Source organism: Setaria italica, chromosome III (genome assembly GCF_000263155.2).
Source record: "Setaria italica strain Yugu1 chromosome III, Setaria_italica_v2.0, whole genome shotgun sequence".
NCBI lineage: Eukaryota > Viridiplantae > Streptophyta > Magnoliopsida > Poales > Poaceae > Setaria > Setaria italica.
Genome location: NC_028452.1, coordinates 41,060,387 through 41,073,493, shown reverse-complemented (window position 1 = coordinate 41,073,493; position 13,107 = coordinate 41,060,387). Strand labels below are relative to the sequence as shown.

The 13,107-nt window shown below is 45.6% G+C and overlaps 2 protein-coding genes across 5 annotated transcripts; both read left to right on the top strand.

Moving 5' to 3' along the window:
- Window positions 1-460: 460 nt before the first annotated feature.
- Window positions 461-4,781, top strand: LOC101770662 (protein rough sheath 2). The gene is given in 3 exon segments (XM_012844883.3): window positions 461-810; window positions 3,295-3,626; window positions 3,628-4,781. Coding segments are annotated over 2 exon segments (1,101 nt in total). The 5' UTR covers window positions 461-810; window positions 3,295-3,345; the 3' UTR covers window positions 4,448-4,781.
- A 3,061-nt stretch (window positions 4,782-7,842) lies between these two features.
- LOC101771062 (factor of DNA methylation 2) lies at window positions 7,843-12,673 on the top strand. 4 transcript variants are annotated; one of them, XM_004962632.3, is made up of 9 exons: window positions 7,843-8,027; window positions 8,621-8,745; window positions 9,353-9,562; window positions 9,750-9,967; window positions 10,486-10,620; window positions 10,792-10,980; window positions 11,113-11,325; window positions 11,423-11,667; window positions 12,320-12,673. In XM_004962632.3, the coding sequence occupies exons 3-9, from the start codon at window positions 9,358-9,360 to the stop codon at window positions 12,336-12,338; spliced, it is 1,224 nt and encodes a 407-aa protein (XP_004962689.1). In that variant the 5' UTR covers window positions 7,843-8,027; window positions 8,621-8,745; window positions 9,353-9,357; the 3' UTR covers window positions 12,339-12,673. The 4 variants fall into 4 exon arrangements, with proteins under 4 accessions (XP_004962689.1, XP_004962690.1, XP_012700336.1 ...); XM_004962633.3 differs by lacking the exon at window positions 8,621-8,745; XM_012844882.2 differs by lacking the exon at window positions 12,320-12,673 and having other exon boundaries at window positions 11,423-11,671.
- The last annotated feature ends 434 nt before the right edge of the window (window positions 12,674-13,107 follow it).

Below are 13,107 nucleotides of genomic sequence, written 5' to 3'. Positions count from 1 at the left end.
TCCCTGCATTCCATGAAACAGTTTGATTTGAGCTGAGGTGCCCGCCACACCCACCCCCCTGGTCCCAATGCGAGCTGAGCTCCACCCATCCCTTGTTTGTGCCTCTCTCTCTCTCTCTCTCTCTCCCTCCCTCCCCCAGCCAGTACCAGTACTGTGAAGTCAGCTCGGCGCAGAGAAAGCGCCCCCGGCCCACCCCCACAACCACGTACTGGCTGCCCTGCACGCTCCTCCTCTTCCTCCTCCAGCTCCTCCATGTGCATGCTGCGGCAGCGCTGCATGTGTAGCCGTGTGGGTGTGGTTCTTGCCCTGCCCCTGCCTGCAACTGTTGGCCTGTTGCCGCTGCACCTGCAGTGCTCCAGTCCAGCCTAGCTCGCTAGCAGCTCTCTCTCTCTCTCTCTCTCGCTCGCTCGCTCGCTGGCTCTCTCTACCGCGCCGCGCCCTGTCTATATATACACGCGCGCCCCCTTTTCGGCCACCCCCTTTCGCCCCGTCTTTTCCTTTCCGCGTGCCCTAATTTCTCGCTGCGCCTTGTCCCCCACCTCACCTCCCTCTCCCTCCCCTTCTATACATACACACACACGCCGTGACCGAGCGAGCCGGCCGGCCGCGGAAAGGAATCTTTCAGCTCGCACCTCCCTATCCCTTGCCTCCTCTCGTCTCCTGCTAGAGGCCAGGCCCTTGGTCATCTTCACCTCTGCAATTATTTGGGGGACTCCTCTTCCTTCTTCCACCTCCAGCCTCAACTCAACCAAGGAGAGGAGGGAGGGCAGGAACTGCTGAGCAAGGAAAGGATGGTGTAGCCGTGCCTCTGTAAGCATCCCTGCTCTCCTCAACCGTCTCAGCTCACTAGTTTCAGTTCATTACCACCATCCAGTGGCAGTGGTGCCAGTTGCTGTGCTCTGGAAAAAGATAGTAGATAGTTTTCTGCTTTCTTGTGCTTGCTCGTTTAGTTCAGTTTGTTGATGTTTGGGTTGTTTAAGAGGGAAAAGGGGATGGTTTGCTCTCAAAACTCCTGCTTGTGATGTGGAGTAGCCTGATCTATTCGTTTCTTGGCTTGCACATACACCTGGTGCTACATACTGTGGTAGATGCTGATCTTGTGATAAGGATTGCTCCCTGGTTCCTGGGTCGTGTTTTATACTAGGTTGTGTTGTGTGGAAAATGATGGCAGACTGTTAGTCCTATGCCGTTACAGTATTGTGCCTGTATTTCTTCTTTGTGGTGCCACTGTGCGAGTAGGAAATTTCGTCGTCTTAATTCGTAGCAGGTTCTCAGCTATTGTCTACTACTTTCTGCATCAATTTACTGGTTGTTGGGTGTCCTGGTAATCCTTTTTTTGGCAAGTATTACTGCATATGCAGTATTGAGTACTGATGCTTTCTACGTTAGGATCCTTGTTGTTATTTTGATTCTTTTTTTTTTGTCAGTGTGTGCACGGCATCACCGTTTTTCTTAGTAAAGCCTAGAAATTCAGAAGTAAACTATGCCATCATGTTACTATGTACTTGAGAGTTTTACCCCTTTCAGAAATGCCATGTTTCCCTCATCATTTCTGGTTCGATTGCTTCATGATTGTTTCAACTGCTTCCTCTTCATCTCTAGTGCCCTTTGGAATATTCACTTGCATATGCGAGAATTATGACCAAAGAAGGATGCAGAATGATGAGGAATCTGAAGAGAAAACGAACTTGCTGCTGTATGGATTACCTGAATCTAAAGATTGCACAACCTGTACAAAGCACCACAGATCCAAGTCCCATCCTAACTGTAGCATAACCCCACTGCCTTCAATTTGTCAGTGCCATAGCCGCTAGAAATACCACATCGATTCGGCTTTGATACATTGCTTTCAACATCTATTTTTTTTGTTTCCCCATCATTATGCTTGACGGGACGATAAATTTCGTAGGACCAACCAATCTTGAACACCTATAGCATAGGCTTAGCTCTGTTTGCTAGCAGTATCTTGTTCAAGATTCAGTCTTAACGGTTAGGCCCCATAAGTTTTCTCTAAACCAACTCTCTTGAAAAAAACTGTTTTGTCTTGGATCCTGTTTCTACAGACAGTTTAACGGTTAGGTGAAAAATGCACTCCAGTAATTTTAATCCATCCTTTGCAAATTTCACTTCACCAATCCACAAGCTCCAAAGCTTCGCCATCCATGGGAGTGGCCGCCTCTAACCTGCCATTAGCATTTAGTAAAGGCGCCAAAGCTCGGATTAGCGCTGGTCCTGGCGTCATCAAGGTGGCATTATTGTCTGAGATTTGCTCGATATCCCCCCGCGTTGGCTTTTTGCTTTCCCTGAGGCACGAGTATTAGGTTTGGCATTTAATCCGGGCGGGTTTGAGCTCTCCGTCCTCGATGAGGCGCCACGTTAATGGCGGATGGCGACCCCGCTCCAGAAACCAGACAAGCGCGCGAGAAAACAGCGCGTGCTTGCTCGTAGCGGCCGTGGCCGTGCCCACACCTTTGTCTCCATGTGTGCGCGCTGATTGGTAGCGGCGTCTTAGCCTTGGATGCCTGATTGCTTGAGCTTCACTTCGGTAGCTGTAGCTCTGAAGTTTGGTTAACCTTATTACTTGGTCAAGGTTGATGGCCCGTAGGTTTTACTACCTTGGACCTTGGTATAGTAAAAGTTACAACGGGTTAATCTTGAACAGTTTCTACCATTTGTCATAGGTTGCCTGCAAGGCTGCAAGTTCTAGTCTTGGTCAAGAAAGAAATGTGGAAAAGGGAGAATCTGTTCTTGGTCATGCTACTAGCAGTGTAAATGTTGCCTGGAGAAGTTGCAGATGATCCTGTCTACCGTGTGGGAGAATTGTTAGAGCCGCAGTAATGTTTCTGGAGTATGCATTGGCTGCTGTCTCTGTAGGCAGCTGCAGGAGTGGCGACTAGCGAGCTTTGCAGGTCACAGTAGCTATTACTCCTCTCCCTGCTTTAGTGCTCTTGCCACCCCCAACCTGAAACCGGCAGTTATGAATGCTGCATTGCAATGAATTAGAGCAGCTAACCACCACTGAAAACAGGCATCTACCTGGTTGCTCTTCTTTCTTCCCCATCTCTGCTATGGCCATCACTGTTCTGCATCACTGCATGTAGCAAGACACTGACTGAAACATCTGTGTGATCCATGTCAGATTAGCATAGTTAGTTAGTTGCCAGTGCCTCTTTTTGCTTGATCTTTCTTTTTCAATGTTCAAACTGATTGATGTTGCGATGATCTAAAGAAAGATCTGGTCTTTTTTTCTCTCTGCATGGCATGGTATGGAATCCATGGCTGCAATGGAAGCAGGTGGCATTATGAGAGTGTGTGGAGGTGCGGGATGGGCGATGGCCTGCGCAGATGAAGGAGCGACAGAGGTGGCGGCCTGAGGAAGACGCGGTGCTGCGGGCGTACGTGCGGCAGTACGGCCCGCGGGAGTGGCACCTGGTGTCGCAGCGCATGAGCGTGGCCCTCGACCGCGACGCCAAGTCCTGCCTCGAGCGCTGGAAGAACTACCTCCGCCCGGGGATCAAGAAGGGCTCCCTCACCGACGACGAGCAGCGCCTCGTCATTCGCCTCCAGGCCAAGCACGGCAACAAGTGGAAGAAGATCGCCGCAGAGGTGCCGGGGCGAACCGCCAGCGACTCGGCAGTGGTGGGAGGTCTTCAAGGAGAAGCAGCAGCGGGAGCTCAGGGACAGCAGGAGGCCGCCGCCGGAGCCCAGCCCCGACGAGCGCGGGAGGTACGAGTGGCTGCTCGAGAACTTCGCGGAGAAGCTCGTCGGCGAGAGGCCGCCGCCGCCCCAGCCGCCGCCACCGCTGATCATGGCCGGGGCGCCCGTGCTGCCGCCATGGCTGTCGTCGCCCAACGCCGCCGCGGTAGTCGCGCCGCCCCCCAGGCCGCCGTCACCGTCCGTGACGCTCAGCCTCGCGTCAGCCGCGGTGGCGCCGCCGCCGCCCGCCCCGGCGCAGTGGATGCCGGTGGAGCGCGCCGCGGCGGAGGCGGCCGCGGCGGCGTACGGGTTCCCGAGCCCGCAGCACGCTCCCCCCGGCCCGCCGCCGGCCCCAGGCATGGCGGTGGTGGAGGGGCAGGCGCTGGCGGAGCTCGCCGAGTGCTGCCGGGAGCTGGAGGAGGGGCAGCGCGCGTGGGCGGCGCACCGGCGCGAGGCGGCGTGGCGGCTCAAGCGCGTCGAGCAGCAGCTGGAGATGGAGCGCGAGATGCGGCGGCGCGAGGTGTGGGAGGAGTTCGAGGCCAAGATGCGCACCATGCGGCTCGAGCAGGCCGCCGCCGCCGAGCGCGTCGAGCGGGAGCACCGGGAGAAGGTCGCCGAGCTCCGCCGCGACGCGCAGCTCAAGGAGGAGAAGATGGCCGAGCAGTGGGCCGCCAAGCACGCCCGCGTCGCCAAGTTCCTCGAGCAGCTCGGCTGCTCCCGCCCATGGTCCGCCGCCACCGACATGAACTGACCGCCGCCGCCGACGCCATCACCGCCGCTCGACCTGCTTGACACACTTTCTTGCCTTCTTGGACGCGACATGTAAAACCAACAGCAATCAGACGACGACGCCATGAATCTCTTCCTGTTGTTTCTCTTTTCACAACTGTTGTTAAGGTTCACTCTTTCTCTCTAGTTGATCAGAATCCAGAAATGCATGTATTGCTGCTGCTGCTGCTGCTGCTTGTACTGTCTTTGTTTCTTCTCACCAACACCAAGCTTACATTACATGTTGTCAGTCATGGATCATGCCAAGGCAGCCAAGCTTCTTACTTAGCACTGAATAAGCGAGAAATTCAGACGAAGTTTCAAATCAAAGTGACTGCATTGAGTTTGCCTGATCAGGCAAGGATCAAGGATATTAGGCTCTCTTTGGAACAATAGGATTCTATTGAAGTTGCATGAACCTTGCAATCCTATTGAAATTCAGAATGTGTAACATAACCTTTGGATGCAGCATAGGCACATAGGAAATTTCCCTATAGGATTGAAATCCTTCAAAATTCCTTAGTTTTCCTTTGTTCCAATGTGTGCTGCTGGTGAGTCTAGTAGAAAAGCTCACAATTGAGAGATTTGGTCCTCAAGACCTCAACACATCCATAGTATACACGTTTAAGATCCATGGGCTGAATGGTCCGGGCTTCCAGTTTTGTGTTTTTGACAGCCTGACTGAGGCCGGGAGGCCCAGTAAACCCATTCATAACACCTAGCGCAATAGATGATGCACATCTCTATTGTGCACGACAAGGCCTACTTTTGTTTGACAACAAATTTACAGTGTTGCCAAAAAAATTTTCCCAAGTGAAAGGCCAACTAGTACGTAGTGCATTCCATGGAATATTTTAGAATTTAGACTGAGTGGTGCTGTGTGTAACAACGTACTTTGCCCTGCCCACAATGGAGGGATCTCGTATAGTAAGGGCGTGCTTGGGTCTCGGCTGCCAAGCCACAAGTGCGGTAGCCATAAAAAATTGGGCAGGTGCTTGGTTGGTCTGCTCTGTACCGGCAGCCACATGCAAAACAGGTGAAGTCTAGAGCATTTCACGCCACGGAGTGTGGCGTCGATTTCCTGCACCACACTGCGGCATGGCAAACCAAGGCTGCCAACCAAGCACACCCTAAGTGCTGTTCAGTGGCTCTTGACAGTGTGAAATTGAACTTGCCCCCTTTGTATTCGGTGATTTTGTAGTCTAAGATCTACACGAGTAAGAAAGCTAAGACCTTCATTTAAAGATAGAGGGCATGGTTTAACTCAAAAAAATCATAACAATAAGAGAGTATTTTTCAAATGTGAATTGAATCTAGTGATATCATTTTTTCGTAATAGGATTTTATATCATGTTTGGCTAATTGTTTGTTAAAAATGACAAGGTTTGACTCTTACAATTCACGCATGCCTTATAAAATGAAATGGAGGAAGTGGCATATGCTGTGGTATCTTCCTATTACTAATTGGAGGCTCCTTTTGAAGCCTCCAGGTGAAGCCACCTAGGATTTCTAGATGGACACTCTAGAAAAGGAGAGAAATCATAGAAATTCTCACAAAAAAGCAAAACATCCGACCATTGGTTGATAGATTCAAATCATTATAGCCATTGGATCTATTATGTTTTTTTAAAAAATTACCCACCCATACCATTATGAAAATAGTCTAAAATAACCCCCTAAATCTATATATAAATTATCCACCTTTGCCATTATATAAAATTAATTAAAGTAACCCCTAATCTTCATCAAAATTACCCACTTATGCCATTATAAATAATATCTAAAATAACCCCCTAATTTGCAACTGAATTGACTACCACTATTACTTAAAATTTTTAAGTAACCCCTTAAATTTGCATCTATATACCACACACATGCTATTATTAAAAATAACATGAGGTAACCCTACATTTTTTTCCATTGGAAACTCCACATTAGTTCCCATAAGATAAGCTAGAAAAAAGAGAGAAATTCTCATAAAAATTAAAAACATCAAACACCAATAATGTAAACTCTAATAATCATATCCATTGATCTATTATATTTTCTAAAAGGTTACCTGCTACTGTCACTGTGAAAATATTAAAAAGTAAGCTCTAAACCTATATCTCAATTACCGAGCTCAGCTATTATAAAAAATAATATAAAGTAACCTCATAATCTTCATCCAATTTACTAATACACATCATTATAAAGCACAACTTAAAATATCATTCTAAAATTTTATCTATGTTACCATCGTATGTCGATATTAAAAATAACCTAAAGTAAACACCTAAATCTTAATCTAATTATCTTCGTGTGCATCGTACAAAAATGTTAAAAAGTAAATTAATATATGATTCTAAATTACCTATTTATGTCATTGTTAATATAAAAACACTAAGTTAAAGGATATACACATGATGAGTGCCACCATTTAGACCATTTATACATGTATGTGAGGAATCGATGAAAAATATTGATTTGTATGCTAAACATAATGTATGAAGGATTGGAGGTGTGATACAAAATGGAAAAAGTATGAATATGGATGAAAAAGTACATAGAGTAATTATTGATTAAAAAGCAATCACAACTGGACAAAGATAGGTACATATCTATATAATTATTATGTTGAAGTATTGGAAAAATAAGAGACTAGTAGGTAAACAATTTTGATTATTAGCTAAGAGTTTAGTATAAATAGTTTCTATCTGTGTAGCCCGACATGTATTACATTGCAAAATTACCATTCTCACCTCTACATGGAAGAAAATCTGCCATGAACATCTTACAGCTACATGATATGAATTAGTGGCATAGGAAATTAAATACCACGTTAAAGAAACTTCAATCGGCACTGGATCAAGCTTTTTTGTGAAGCCCTTGTTCTGAGTAAGTTTGGAGCTTCCTTTTTGCGTGAAAGGAGGTTTCTTAACATCACGGGGCCTGTTCGCTTCAGCTTATAAGCCGGCTGAAAAGCTGAAACGGCTGATTTGTTGTGAGAGGAAAACACTGGCCCTGTTCGCTTCAGCTTATAAGCTGGCTGAAAAGCTGAAACGGCTGATTTGTTGTGAGAGGAAAATACTGTTTGGTGGCTGATAAGCCGGCTGAATAAGCTGAAGCGAACAGGGTGACTGTTCGGTGGCTGATAAGCCGGCTGAATAAGCTGAAGCGAACAGGGCGACGATTTCGTGAACCAACCCCCCCACCCAAAAAAAAAAAAGCAAGACAGCAATTGGGATTCACCTCTAGCTACTCACACCCAATCCTACACCCCTAGTCTCTATGGCACGTGGGCCTGCATTGGTGTGACCTGTGACTAGGCAGAGGCAGAGCAGGGTAGTGACCTGTGACTAGGCTTCGCCGTTTTTGGCTGCGAGGTACACAGGGCAGCAGAGGCAGAGCACCGACCACATGAACCAGTTCAGAGTTCAGACCACTCTGGCGGCTGCTTTCAGCTTTTCTCCTTTCTCTTGCCAACCAACGAAATCAAAGCTTGCAGTACAACATTCATTTGGACTGCTCATCTTGGTTGGTTTGCAAGGCGGGCGAGACGTTCCATTGATTCAAAAAAATAGGTGGGTGTTTCTTCTTGCTTTCGCCTCATCTCACTGCTCACCTTCTCCATCTGTTGCGCAGTTTATTCCGTGCGAGTTTGTGGCTGTTCTTGGTTGGGGCTGGGGATGATCATGCCATCTCAGGCTTGGATCCTTTTGTGCTCTCTGAAGGAAGAGTTCTCTCACTAGGTTGTAGCCATTTCTTGAGCGCGTAGATTTACCCAATGCCGCGGTTCTTGGATCTTTTTGCTTCCGTCTGTTAAAAGGCGATACTTTTCTAGGGGAAGCGTGCGTTCTTGTGTGTGCCTCTCACCTTAATTCTCAGTTGATTTAGTTTTCTGCAATTCGTCTTTGGTGAAAAAAAAATCATGTCGTTTTGGCTCTCTTAGTTTGAAGGCTATAAACAAACATTCGCTTATAAATTTCCTATTTCATGATTCGATCCGATCTTGTCACTTCGCATTGCAGAAAACCCTTTTTTTATTTCGTGAGTTGGAGCCGAAGGCATTCTGAATGCCGTTTCGTGGGTTCGCTTTTGGTTCAGTGGATGAAATTTCAAATTTGCCACTCTTTTCCAAGCCCTTCAGGCTTCATGATCTTGACTTCTCTTGCAGATTTCAACTACACCCCTAGTTATCTACCCGAATACTTCCTCTGCATGTTAATTTGACGGCTACTGATAATTTGCTGGGGGTGTAGGCAACGAATTGGTGCTAGTTCTTGTTGTCCTTTTGCCAAGGTGAGGTTTTGGTTACAGCGCCATGCACAGATCGATCTCCTTTTTTCGTTGAACAGCCTTAGTTTGTGCTAAATTCTTGTTGCTGATTGCCTTTGGAATCACTAGGTAAACACACGATAGAAAGTAATCTCAGAAATACATTCCATGATACAATTGTTCAGGCCAATGTTCATGTCACAGTTACCTTCGCTGAATATCATGTGAGCTTGGTTTCTCCCTCTATTTCAACAAAGGGATATGATAGAGAAACATCCATCATATAGTCCATATGTGTTTACCACACTGCATGTTTCTTCAATTTCTTGAAATCTAATGTGGTCGAAGTATAATCTGTAATGAACTTATGAACTTCCTAAGCTAACTAGATTGTGGACCTAAATCTAGCCCTGATGAAATTCTGAATTGTCTAAACTGAAGGCGTGCCTCATGCTTATTTGTCATTCAGTTACTATAACATACTCTTGGTTCATTTAGTGCCATCTAAAACTATGACATCACCTGAGATTCATTGACCTATAAGATCAGTTTTACAATGTATAAACTGTCGTAAGGTGAACAGAATGCAGGTGATTATGTGATGACATTCTGTTGGCTACTGATCATGCAGATAGAATGGCAGAGGACACAGGAACGAACGGGCTCCTAGGTGCAATGGCTTCAAAGGTTGATTTCAAGCTATCTTTGCTCAAAGATGCCATGGCTGAGTACAGCGAGATAAAACATGTAATTGATGGGGTTGTTAAAGAAAAGGAGAGGCTCCAACAAGAGAAGGAGAGGCTCCAGAATGAGGAGGAGATGCTCCGGCATGAGCAGCATGGTCAGCTCCATATGCATGCCAAATTCTGTTTCTAGAAGTAGTTCCTTTGGGCCACAGTGTGTGATATTGTGTTCAATGGCATGATGACATTCTGTAATAATATTCACCAAAGCCATGCACTTATTGCATTCTTTAACCATTTCTAGTTAGTTGAAATACCATTTCTCATTTGAAATTTTTCTTTCAGCAAATGGAGAGGCTATGGCAGCAATGAAGGAGGACCTTTTGGCATCACAGAACACATTGACGGCAGCAAGGGATGCACTTGTGTCATCAACAGAGGAGATTTCTCTAAAGAACAATTACATTGAGTTTCTAAAAAAAAAGCTCGAAAAGAGTGAAGCCAAGAATAATCAAGCTGAGCAACAGTGTGGAAGTGTTATGGATCCTATCCAACCCAAAGGGGTAATAAGATAACCTATAGCCTTTGCCCCCAATAATAAGTTATTTCTTAATGCCATTGGCCAGTCGCATTCTTCAGTGCAGCCTAACATGTTATAGCTCTTTACATTTTGAACTTATGTTGTTCTTTTTTTTTCATATTATGCTATGCCTTGTTGGGTTTCATGTCTAGGAGCCAACCCCAACTTGCTTCAAGACTTTTATAATGCTCTGTTGTTGTGGTTAAACTTACAGATCGAATGTCTCTAAATTTTTGTATATTAACTTTCATAAGTAATTAATCTTCTCCTTGCTTGGAATACATGGAGTGCCTTCACACAGAACCTTTGCAGAGAAATTAACATGTGTTTTCTCCTTTTTATATTTTCAGTTAGGTTACACAATCCTAAGATACCTATCCATCTTCATGTACCTACCTTTTACAAAATGGCCAAGCTCCTGCAGCGCTCATAACTTTATTTAGGTTTAACTTTTCCCGTATTGGATTATATCAAGCTCATTAATCTTGATCGTGAAAATAGGTGCAAACAAGATCAATGCAAAAGAGGAAGAGGCCATCTGAAGGAACTTTGGAATATGGCGCTGACAAAAATGAGCATACTAGCCAATTGGATAGTCGATCTCTGTCTCCTTTGGAATTGTTGGAAAATAGTAATGTATGGAACCTTTGCAAGGGGCCTGGATTTTCTCCAAGTTTTATATTTCAGTCTGTGACTAACCAACTTCTAAGATAATAGTATTACCCCGGTCGATTTCATTTCTGTTCATTCCTTGTCCGTGCATTTTGAGCTATCTTTTTGCGCTGATAAGTGTTAACCATAACGCAGGTGCTGAAAGGACCAATGGAGAAACAGAAAAGACTGTCTGAAAGACTTCAGGGAAATGATGCTGTCAATATTGCATTAACCAAAGAGTGCCCTAGGAAAGAGTTAGTAGACAAGCCACCTGTTGGCCAAACATCATGTGTTTTGGTGAGCGAAGAAGACCTAGAGGCAGTCAGAGATGAGCTGATCAAGGTTGGATCATATCCCTCAATATTTACTCATTGTTCTTTGATCCAGGACACTGCATACGTTCTTGTAGCATAATTTCATTAGTTTGAGGTGTATGTTGTGGGAGTCAATGTTACATGCAAGTTGGTGTTCCAGGGATTCCTTGAAATTGATATCGGCGGAAGGAAAATTGGGATAAAGGAAATGGGGGAATTGAATGAGAAGGCATTCAAGGCTGCTTGTCTCGCAAAGTTACCTCCTGAAGAAGTTGGCACAGCATCTCATGAGTTATACTCATCATGGCAGCAGCAACTTGGTGATCTGAGCTGGTATCCTTTCAAGACTGTCACAGTTGATGGCAATCAGCAGGTATGTCAATTATAGAAAGCTTCATGGTATGGTATCTCACAGGATGCTTTTGATCCATTATAAAGGATTACAGACTGTGTATTGCTTATCATATTAGGAGATTGTGAACGTTGATGACGAAAAGTTGCAAGAGCTGAAGAGGGCATGGGGCTCTGGTGCCCATAATGCTGTGGTTAACGCACTGGTGGAGATGAAAGGGTATGGTCGTCTGAGCGACAGAAGCATTGCCTATGAGCTATGGAACTACAAGGAGGGGAGGAGGGCTACCACAACGGAGTGTGTCAGCTACATGTCCAATCAGGTGAAGCAGCTTTCGGTTACGAAGCGCAGGAAGATTCGCAGGTAATGCAACATTTCCCTAGACTGATTCTCTAATGTGAAATTGCATCATTCTTGCTATTTTTTTTTGTGTAGCATCAGAGTATTGGCTTATAAATGGCAGTTACATCTGACACTTCTTCTGGCTGAAGCAATTTCTTGTCTTTGATCATACAGAGACCCAAAAACTTCTTCTTCCTGCTAATTTGTTCAAATTCCTGCTGCATAAGCACTGCATGGTTTATATGAAATATGAGCTACATATAGGAGTATCTGATAAGCAGTATGACAGGAAAAAAAAATTGTGTGGCTGAAGGGACAAGTGAGCTAGTAGCATGAGAAACATGGACGTATTGCTATAAAGAACTGATAACTAACTTAAATTTGATTTCATGTGGGGCCAAACTATGAATCAAAAAGTTTAAATTCCACTATAACCTTACTGAGAATAAATAGAAGTGAAACTGATATACTCTGAAAGTCAGGATGGTACATGCATATACTAGTGAGAATCATCCATTAATGGTTCATAGTCATTGTGAATTAAGATATTCTGGGGTTACCTAGCTTAATGTTCCTTTTTCAAGTTGCCACATTTCTCACCAAGAATCAAGCCCATGACAAATGCCAAACTGTTTTTTCTACGGCGATCTCACAGTTGCCTCTTGTTGTGCAGGTCGAGCGGCAGGGCGTGAGCTACCTTACCACCTTCTAACTCCCCAAGGATCTGAGTCGGACAAGTAGCAACGCAGGAAGTCTTCAGGCCCGTTTCGGTTATGTACAAATATGCCATGACATTAGTAGGCTAATGATTCTGCTTCATAGAAGAAGTTCTTCTGATGTAGTGAGCTCACGGCTCCTGACTGGTGAAGAATCAGAGCGTAGGCTGTAGCAAGGAACTTTGTAAGACTAGGGAGATTATGAGTTGTGACTAGAACCTCAACCTGTATGTTGTTACTCCCATGCTTCGTGTTAGAACTCTGCTCGATGTTCCGGTTATCTGAACCTCTTTATCTTTGTTGTTGTGCTCCGTCTGATGATGTCTGGTTAGCACTTGGCAGTGTGCCCTTGTTTTCGCTCTGAACCTGCTGGTTTGTTGCGCGAGCTGATGTCAGGAACTTGAAAAATGCTATCCTCATTCCTCAGCCACCCCGCCGCTCAATCTCGATGACGCTACAGGGAAACCTCGCCGTCTGCGGATTTCTCGTCCGGCGGGTTCGTCCTCAGAGTGACCTGGAACCACGCCATCGCCGACGGCGCCGGGATGGCGCAGTTGATGCCTGCACGATTGACTTCCAGAATGCCGGCGTTGAATGTTCTGTGAGACTGACCTGTAACCACACCTGTGCTGTGTGGCTAGCTATGTGCCACTGACATGTGGCCCCGGCGCTCCGCACTGCACCATCTGTGCAGCCAGTTGTGGTTGTAGACGACAAAGATTCAGAAACAACCAAAAGCATGGGG

Bases quoted from the DNA above. Each gene is read 5' to 3' on its own strand.
- LOC101771062 (XM_004962633.3), top strand. From the start codon at position 9,358: ATGGCAGAGGACACAGGAACGAACGGGCTCCTAGGTGCAATGGCTTCA. The intron at 10,621-10,791 runs GTATGGAACCTT...ACCATAACGCAG, and splicing joins AATTGTTGGAAAATAGTAAT to GTGCTGAAAGGACCAATGGA. The intron at 10,981-11,112 runs GTTGGATCATAT...TTGGTGTTCCAG, and splicing joins TCAGAGATGAGCTGATCAAG to GGATTCCTTGAAATTGATAT.